The 9,011-nt window shown below is 51.1% G+C and overlaps 4 protein-coding genes across 4 annotated transcripts; 1 reads left to right on the top strand and 3 right to left on the bottom strand.

Annotated features, from left to right (window-relative positions):
- Positions 1-304: 304 nt before the first annotated feature.
- On the bottom strand, positions 305-811 carry EAH_00022070 (U2 small nuclear ribonucleoprotein, putative; the record flags this gene model as incomplete). Its single annotated transcript, XM_013393358.1, has 1 exon — positions 305-811. One exon carries the CDS (start codon positions 809-811, stop codon positions 305-307), a length of 507 nt encoding a protein of 168 aa, XP_013248812.1.
- A 3,256-nt stretch (positions 812-4,067) lies between these two features.
- EAH_00022060 (hypothetical protein, conserved) lies at positions 4,068-4,929 on the bottom strand (the record flags this gene model as incomplete). The annotated part of the gene is made up of 2 exons (XM_013393357.1): positions 4,068-4,519; positions 4,698-4,929. The coding sequence occupies 2 exons, from the start codon at positions 4,927-4,929 to the stop codon at positions 4,068-4,070; spliced, it is 684 nt and encodes a 227-aa protein (XP_013248811.1).
- A 660-nt stretch (positions 4,930-5,589) lies between these two features.
- Positions 5,590-7,035, top strand: EAH_00022050 (geranylgeranyl transferase type II beta subunit, putative; the record flags this gene model as incomplete). Its single annotated transcript, XM_013393356.1, has 1 exon — positions 5,590-7,035. The coding sequence occupies one exon, from the start codon at positions 5,590-5,592 to the stop codon at positions 7,033-7,035; it is 1,446 nt and encodes a 481-aa protein (XP_013248810.1).
- A 614-nt stretch (positions 7,036-7,649) lies between these two features.
- On the bottom strand, positions 7,650-8,895 carry EAH_00022040 (hypothetical protein, conserved; the record flags this gene model as incomplete). The annotated part of the gene is made up of 4 exons (XM_013393355.1): positions 7,650-7,726; positions 7,896-8,160; positions 8,374-8,769; positions 8,893-8,895. The coding sequence occupies 4 exons, from the start codon at positions 8,893-8,895 to the stop codon at positions 7,650-7,652; spliced, it is 741 nt and encodes a 246-aa protein (XP_013248809.1).
- Positions 8,896-9,011: the final 116 nt, after the last annotated feature.

Here is a 9,011-nt window from a genome sequence, read left to right as displayed (position 1 = left end):
ATATATATATATATATATATATATATATATATATATGTATATATATATATATATATACTAGCAGTAAAAGGAAACCCTAAAAACAATAAAATGCACAACCAAGAAACAAAGAAACACCCAGCAACAAAAAACAGAAGGAGACACCCAGAAGCTCAAAAGGCGATACTTGTATGGGAGATGCCTGTACACCCGGAATAGCTGATAGAGGCACTTTCGAATAGCGCATGCATGCAGCTATTGAGATACAGCCAGTATCGTGCATGCCCCTCTGAAGGCTCGCATCAGCAACGAAGAAGGCCCTCTTCTATTTTCTTACCTTCGGCGCTGCAGCGGCAACTGGCGTTCTAGGGGCATTTGGCTTGCGCGGTTTATACTGATCGATGAACTTGAGGTATGCATCACTTTTATTTTTTGCATATTGCACGCGGAGAGGCTTCCCTAGGAACTCCTTTCCCTGCAGACCCTTCAGCGCCGCAGTAGCTGAGCTCAGCTCCCCAAACACCACAAAGGCCTGGCCCCGTGTCTTCCCGCCCGCGTTAACATCCAGCACCAACCCAAAGGCGCAGCAGAGTTCATACAAACACGCACGCAGCTCCTTTAAAGGGATGCGGTCGTTCAGGTTGCTCATGTATAACGTTGGGTTAGGCACAGTGTCCGCCATAACAATACCAGGGGCCCCTCCTGAAGACACGCCTGATGCCCCTCCAGATGCTGGGGCCCCTACCGGTGCTGCCGCAGGGGCACCACTTGATACTCCAGGGGGGCCCCCTCTAGGGGCCCCCGCAGCAGTGCTACTCGTGCTGGCAGCCATGGCGGCGCAGGCAAGACTGGAGGGGGGAGGCGGCGTTCTAGAAGTTGAAAAGAAGTCTTGCGATGCAAAAGGAGCAAAAAATAAAAGAAAAGCTCCAATAATAAGGGGTTAACGTAAAAAGATATTGCAGATATACCTCTCAAGCAGCGGCCCTGGCAGCGCAAGAGCAGCGGGGGCCCCCGGCCGTTCCCTTTCCCCTATTTTATAGTTCAGCTAAAAGAAAATAATAGCAAAAGCCAAACACAAAAAAAAACAAACAAGACTTCTGAAGATACAACTACAAACCCCCCTTCAGGCCTCGCGCCCTTTGCATGCATGCAGTCTGCTCAACAGCCCCGCCCCTCCCACACACCGATTGTGCGTAGAACATATTGTAGGAAATTTCAGCAAAAATTAAAATAATTTGTTTTATCTTTATTGAAAATATATTGGAAAAATCAAGAAATTGACAACGAGAGAGCTAACTTTCTTGCAATGCTTGCGGCAGTTCCTCCTCTGCTCGTGCATGTTTGCAGTGGATTGCTGTAGGGTACTTGTTTCTGCAGATTGAAGTGTATTTGCATCCTTTTTGTTTACTTCTGCTCGTACAGTGCATGAGGGAGGTCCTCCCTGCTCTAGTGGGGCCTAAAGAAGGGCCAGACACAAATTGGTATGCGTGTAGATCTCCGTGTTGTTATGATGGCTGCTGAAGGCCTGGCTGATGAATATCAAATGTTGTGGTTCCAGTGTATGCATTGAAATGGGTGTGCATATTATTGCTGCGTGTATGGCTGCCTATGAGGAGGGGCCTGCACCAAAGTGCCTTGAACGAGATCCTTGGGTAGTAGCCGTAGGGCGCTTCAGTAGAGTAAAACTGCCTTTGATAAGATAAATGCCCTAAAATGATTTCCTTTCTAGTGTGCAGATTTCGCGAGAAAGACAGAACAAGGGCCAGCGGCTCGTGCAGAGAGGGTAGGCCCTGGTGTAGTTGCTGCTTGGTAAACTAAAACGTGAGCATACGCAGGCCGCCTTTTGAAGCATGCTTTAAGACTGTAAAGAATTGCTCAACTAAGTATTGTCCCTTAGCATTGGGCATTCGCCCCTGTAGAAATATACGCATAAACTTAAGACAGAAGTTATTCACCCGGTGTTGCTAGAGCGGGCCGATCAAGTGCCCTATCGTGCAGCTGTTTGTGGATTGCAGTGCACTGCTTCTGCTGCCACTGGAGCTTGGTAAGGGCAGCTGCTCCTGCAGGAATATAACATCTAAGCATGCATGCACGCGCGAGCCTCATCGGCCAAGCGCCCACTTTTAGCCCTGGTGACGCTTCTTAAGGTTTTGAGTGCTGAGCGTACACAACCTGGAAGGAAAGAAAGGCTGGCTGCAGATGTATAGCCATTCCTCAGCCCTAGCAAGCCAGCCCCAGGAAACTGTTCGCTGCAGAACACTAGGGCACAGCTGCTGCAGCAGCAACTGCTGCTGCTCAGGCGCCAGCACCTCCTCAGACTCCTGAAGCTGGGGAAACGCAAAGACATGATGCAGCAACTGCTTCCAGCCGGCAGCAAAGTAGCATCGTAAAAGATCAGTGCAGATGGCTGGCCTATCTGGGGCGGGCTGCAATGCTCATACTCCTGCCTACAGCGTTGTATGTCCAGCACACCAAATCTTTCAGACGCGTATTAGTGCCCTTAAGCCGGCTTTTCTAAGCGCTGCTGTGCACCTCAAGTCCCTGAAGAGCAATATCTATCTAGTTTTGCCTGGTAATTTGAATTAACCTTAGTTTTCGTTGTACGCGTAGAAGAAAACTGTTTCTTATTCTCCCAGCGACGGAGGAGCAGTGGTGTTGCAGCTTGACAACTTCAGCCCTTTGCCTCTACTGGCTAGCTACGCAAATCAGACTCCTCTTACCCTACTGTTTCCTTGCTTGTTAGACTTCGTAATTATCATATACTTTTTATTGATTACTCTTTTGAACTCTGTTCTCCTGGCCCTATCCACCAGAGCACAGTGTACGCGACCCTCTCATTTTAGGGCCTATGTACTGGCCCCTATCCAGAGGACCGTCTGGTCTTTGTTTCCACATTTCTGTTTTTCTTATCCCCTCACTGCAGTGCCAGGCATTACAGTTTCTCCCTATCTGGGCAAACTTTACCCCCCCTTCGCACTGGATATAGCTCCCTACTGAGCTGCATCAGTTCGCTGCTTTGCTGCGTCTTCGTAAGCCAGTGCAGCATCTGCTGTTTTTTTGCCTGTTGCTGCGCTGCTGCGCTTGTTGCTGCTGCGTCTGCAGCTGTTGTGCTGGTTGCTGCAGCGTTTGATGCTGCTGCATTTGTTGGAGCATCTACTGCTGCTGCTCTGATTTCTGTTGAGCTTGCTTTAGCCGCTTCCGCTGCAGCTGTGTCTGCTGCAGCATCTGTTGCTGCCGCATTCGTTGCTGTCATCTCCTCTAAAGTGATATAGATGGGCCGCTACTTCCCTATGCGACTAGCCTAAAGGCCAAGGAAGGTGCAAGTGGTCTGCCGTGGTTTGGTCTTGCGCTCGTGCGTACCAATGATAAGGCAGTAGCAACTCTCAACTGCGGCTTTCCAAGCTGCTATCTTATGCTTCTCAAAAGGCTCTACGGTGGATTTCGCCGGATCAATAGGGCCTTGGCTGTTTCAATTGCTGCGGCTGCCTAAATAATATATCTGTACAATATGTGGATATGTTGTTAGCCGCAGGTGAATGTGCATGCCTAATCATTTATATTCATTCATGCCTAAGAGGGGCATCTATTGAATTTTCTCTTTCCTTCAGTTTGGGATCAAATGATTGGAAACAAAATGTGCGTAGATAAGTTGTGCATTGTGCAGATACAAGTGTGCATTTATACTCTTTGACTTGTATTGATATAAATAAAAATACGCATATTCGTGAATAAGGTATGAAAACGAATTGTATTGACATGAAAGGCAAGTAAAAGAAGATACCCGAGGCATTAAGGGTTGACACATAGACGAACTGCAGCAAAAAGCCACAAAAAACAGGCAGAACGCGAGATAGACCAGGCAAACAACGCGAGGGTGGAAGCCAATGTTTAAGCTGGACAGCAGCGCAAGCAGGCTTGGCAGTAAGATTTATACAAAGAGGCGCTCAGCAACGAGAATAACAGCAAATGGCTGGCGAGGAGAAGCCGGGCACACCGCGAGGCAAAAGTGCTTGCATTGCATGCATGCATTCATGCAATGATCAGAATAAATGCTGAGGTGCGCAGTGCCTCTAAGGCCTCGCCGCAGTTCAGTTGTTGAAGTCTTCCTCTTCACATCCCCCAACAATTCTGTGCTTTTTAATAGTTTTTATCACAGCCAGCAACTTCGTCTGCGCAGCAAACAACTTTCGAGTAATGGGCCCCAACTGCAAGTTGAAGTCGCCATATAATTCCTTCTCAAACCCAGGCATACCCTGCTGTTGCTGCTCTTGCTGCTCTTGCTGCTGCTGCTGGCTTCTTGCTGCGTGAGCGTCTGCCTTGTCGGCAGTCACCAGGCAGAGCGCCCGGCTGTCTGCGGACTGCTGCGTAATGTCGCTCCGCAGGGCGCTGAGAACTTTTGCTGCCTCAGCCTTCACTTCTGCGGGAAGGCATGCATCTGATGTTGCAGCTTCTGCTGCAGCTGTCGCAGCAGCCCCTATTGCTGCTGCTGACGCATCCACGGAGCTCAATGCCTTCTCTATCTCCGTCCGGTCGCTCGGCCCTGGCACACCAGCGCAGAAGCACAGGATACAGTAGAACAAGGAATGAAAATGAATGCAGAGAAACCCCAGCTAACACTCTTACTTCATATTTCGTAAATGAACTGGAGGCGAACGGCGGACAGGAAGGGACGGAAGCCCTGTTTCTGCAGCGTGTGCTGCTGCAAGACTTGTGATTACCTGTTTTGTAGATGTAGGTCTTCATGGGTGAGGCGAGGTTAGAAAGTTGTTTCTTCATGGTGCCTATCTGCTCGCGCAAAGCAATGATCATATCACAGGCCTTTCCGTAGCCTTCACTGGGCTGAGGCGGCTGTTCCGCCAACTCTTGCCAGGGCTGGCCACTGGGGCCACCCATAGACTCCGGCACTCGACTACCGCCAAGCGGAACTGGCTGTGCTTCTACAGAGCTCATTGTCGCGAATAATGCAAAGAAAGCAATGGTCGCCGCTTCACGTTTGGTGCATCACACAGGCCGCGGCGGGAACCCCCCGGCCGTCAGCGACAGAGAGGCAGAAACTTGGCTATTCCGCAGTTTAAACTGTTCAAATGCAAATGTGGCTTGCTGATTAAAGCAGAAATTCACGAAATCTCACGGAGATCCACCGCACGGTGGCCAGTTAACATTTCAGCTGCTGTGGACAGCTTCGGCGGTTTCCCGCAAGTCCCGCTGGGGCTGTTGTGAGTGTACAGATTCTAGGATTTTAAAACCCAATTATAGTTCAGTGGATGAACTTCACAGCTAGTCTTTAACATTAGGAGCTCAAAGTGATTGCTTTTTCTCCGCAACACTTTGCGCTTCCTCAATTCTATCTACGGGGCGTTCGGCTGCCGAAACACCAGTTGTCTGCCCATGGAACAATAGAAATATCATAGTTTACGTTGGTTTTATACTCAGAACCCCTCTTTTAACTTCAACTGCGTCACTAGAACCCCCCACCTGTGGCGAGTTGTCCCTGCTTGTGCGCAACGAGACGACCCGTGGCATTTCCAGCTTTCCCCTGGTCCTCCAAAGGCCTTGGAGGGAAACATAATGGAGAAAAATGAGCGAGAGGCCATTCCTGGGGTAGCCAATATGAATGGGAGGACAGTAGGGGCCCCGAGCGGGAATGGGTCGCCCGCTTTCCTTTTGCCTTCGTATGGCCCTCCCGATACGTCTGCAGCCGCGGCAGGCACCGCTGTGTCCGCCACTGCAGCAGCATCCGAGCTTTCACGCATAATAGAGAGGTCAGCGGCGCTTGGAATGCCGGAAGAAATCTCGTTAGACCCGTCTTGGCCCGCATTATCTGTGCGCCTGCACGCCCAGTACCTCTTGGGCTTGGGCGCCGATCCGTTCACCCTTGAGGCCTTCTTCGGCGTTTCTCTAAAAATGGGCGCTGCCTACTGGGCCTCCAATGCTCTATGGCTGCTTGGACTTCGCAGCGAAAAGACGAAACGTCTGTTGCACCAGTCTGCAGCCGCCTGCAACCGCAGCAGCCCCTGCCCCTCTCCACAAGAAGTAAAGTGCCACGACTATAGTACCACCAATAGCAGAATGGGGAGCGACAATAAGGAATGTTGCTGCGCTTGCAGCAACAATGAAGGTAACAGCAATAATGAAGGCAGCAGCAACAATGAAGGCAACAGCACCACCAGTGCAAAAGGGAGCGGCGATAGCAGCTCAGAACGTGCTTCAGTTCCGTCTCTGGATTATTTATTGGAGTCTCGGGAGGACGCAGTATGCGAATTTGTGTTGAGTTGCTTGTGTCCGTGTGGCGGCTTCAGCTCCGATGTGCAACAGGAGGCGAATCTGCCGTCTACGCACTACGCGTTGCTGTTGTTACTGGGATTAGGTCGCCTGCATTTGTTGCCTTCCCCTGCAAATACAGCAGCTTGGGTGCGAAGCTTGCAGCTTCCAAGTGGCGGTTTCATGGCTGATGCGTGGGGGGAAGCCGACAGCCGCTTTGTATACTGCGGCGTAGCGAGTTTGGCGCTGCTGGGGGAGCTTCGAGCAGAAGAGGCGAGCGCCGCCGTGCGGTTTGTGCAGCAGCTCATGAATGAAGATGGAGGTTTTGGCTGGGTGCCTGGAGGGGAGTCGCACGCTGCTTCTGCTTTTTGCTGCTTGGCGGCACTTGACCTGTGCGGAGGGCTGTGGGCAGTCGACCGGCAGCGGACGGCGCAGTGGCTGCTGAACCGCCAAACCCGTGGAGGAGGATTCAACGGACGACCCGAGAAGGCACCCGATGTTTGTTATTCCTTTTGGATATTTGCGGCTCTGCAGGTGCTGGGCTACGAGCAGTGGGTGGACAGCCGCAGCCTAAGTGAATTTATTCTGCTGGCCCAAGACCTAACAACTGGCGGTTTTGCCGATCGCCCTGGAGACATCGCTGATGCTTTTCACACTTTCTTTGCTCTCGCAGCCTTGGGAATGATGCACAGAGACAACAATCTCAAACGACTACATCCGGTTTTGGCGCTGCCCGCCGACGTTGCCGCTCTGCTCAAAGTTGCAAACTGCGCATTCGCCGAGACCACAGTGTAACCAACGCTTCATGTCTGTTCCGCAGTGCTGACTTCTTAGGGCAAATGTTTGATGTATCGCTTTGTCAGATGCAAGATACTTCAGACCCACCATTACAAACACGACGCGCAGAAGATGAGTGTGCCGTTTGCGCGTCATCAGAGTATTAGCTTCACAAGAAGACTAAATGCAGATCTGCTCAGGGGGCATTCTGCCGGTTACCAACGAAATCTGCAGACGGATTTCGTCGTTGCCATTCTTTTTTAGGCTTGTCCCTACCCGTGTCGACATATAAATGTTCTGCTGTAGCCGCCGGCTCGCGCGTGTACGGAATGCGGTGAACGTAAGCCGTGTGCTTGGCGATGCGTTAAACAAATGCACCATTAAAAATTTTCTGGTCGTCTATGCTGCTTTGTTCTAACGATTCGTGGCCTCTAGTCAGGACAAGCCGAAAATGCGGCACAATAAAACCAAACAGAAAAAAATCTTTTACGCACATACTGCATCATTCAGCTTTTGAGCTGCCGCTGCCTTCCAGGTCGGAAATGTCTCGTGTAGGGTTAACGGAAGGCTTAACGTTTTGCACTACTTTGGCTGCACCTGCTGGGCACACTGTGGCCGCTGATACTCCCATGTCATTTGGCTACCAAAGGGAGCGTTTCGTCAACTTGGCCCTCACGTGACATGGGAGAAGGTGAATCGTCACCTCTTGCTGCAAACAGGCGCAGACACAGTGCTAGAATTCCTGCACCCCCAAGGACTCAGAGGGGCTGAGTGAGCCAGGGCGTCTTCACGTGCGATGCGACTTTGTGAAAAACGCAAAACTTTGTGAAAAACGCAAAAGGGCAAGCAAATGCAGACGGCTGCACCTAACTGCACACCTGCAAAGTCCGAGCCGTGGCGACTGTCGACCTTGTAAGTCAGGTGGAGGAATCCGTAGGCCACCACAGTGAGCAACCAGGGCCCCACAGTCATGCATAGCATAGACAAAGCTATCGCGCGGGCGTTGCCGAGTTGTAGTGCCTGAGACTGAGTGCTGAGAGGCGCCGGCGGCATCACCTTGACGTAGCCAAACACATTTTCGCACAGAAAACCAACCATGGGGGCTCCCAATGCAGCGGCTCCGACGCCCTCAAGGCAAGAAACCTGCGAAAATAATCGGCAAGTCCACTGACGTTGATTAGGCGCTGCATCGGCCGTATTGCATCTTGAGAGAGGACCACAATGACGGAACAAAGTTCTTGCCCGCAAAGCAAAACGCACACGGCAGGAATGAACTCGTGCTAGCTATTCGGGTTGACTGAGGGCTTCACTCTTTGGTACAGTGGCATTTGCACCAGTTGAAGTTTCTCTTCTCACCATTGCAAATGTCGTGGCACGGTGCTCTGGATTAACTATTTCGGTAAGAATAGGACGATTGACACCGACACCAGGCCAGCCGGCCAAAAAGCCAATCAAGATGGCCATTACGACAAATATCCACAGCGACTTCGCTTCTCTCGGGACGCATGCCAGCATGACAGTCATGAGGACGCACCGCGCCACTATGCACACCTGCGCCAGGCACTGTCGGCCGTGGTTAGGGAACCGAGAATGTACAATATCACCTGTATACCCGATAACAGGCGCCACGACCATTGCTGCAATCCAGCTGGAGGATACGATAAAGGAAGCCCACCAATCTGGGATACCGCAGTACTGGAAGTACATTGTGGAAAAGTGAATTGCAGAGCGAGGGACTCCATTGAGCACACCCTGAACGCAACAGCAGCAAATAGACGCAGGTGCTGATTTTACTGCCCAAACGGCGATGGGCCAGTAGCAGTGGATGTTGGAACGCAACTGGCTCTCAACTTGCCTCAACAATTAGGTGCTCACCATGACAAGCATCACCCATACACTTCTATTTGAGAAGACATATGCAGCGTCACGGAGCGAAAACCAGCGTCCTTGTTCTTTTTGCCTCCGGCGCTGATAAGGGCAATCCGTCACATGGC

Source organism: Eimeria acervulina, genomic scaffold, assembly GCF_000499425.1.
Source record: "Eimeria acervulina Houghton genomic scaffold, Eah_scaff159, whole genome shotgun sequence".
In the NCBI taxonomy this organism is placed as follows: domain Eukaryota; phylum Apicomplexa; class Conoidasida; order Eucoccidiorida; family Eimeriidae; genus Eimeria; species Eimeria acervulina.
The sequence above is the reverse complement of the archived record's forward strand: the minus strand, read 5'-3'. Positions and strand labels throughout refer to the sequence as shown.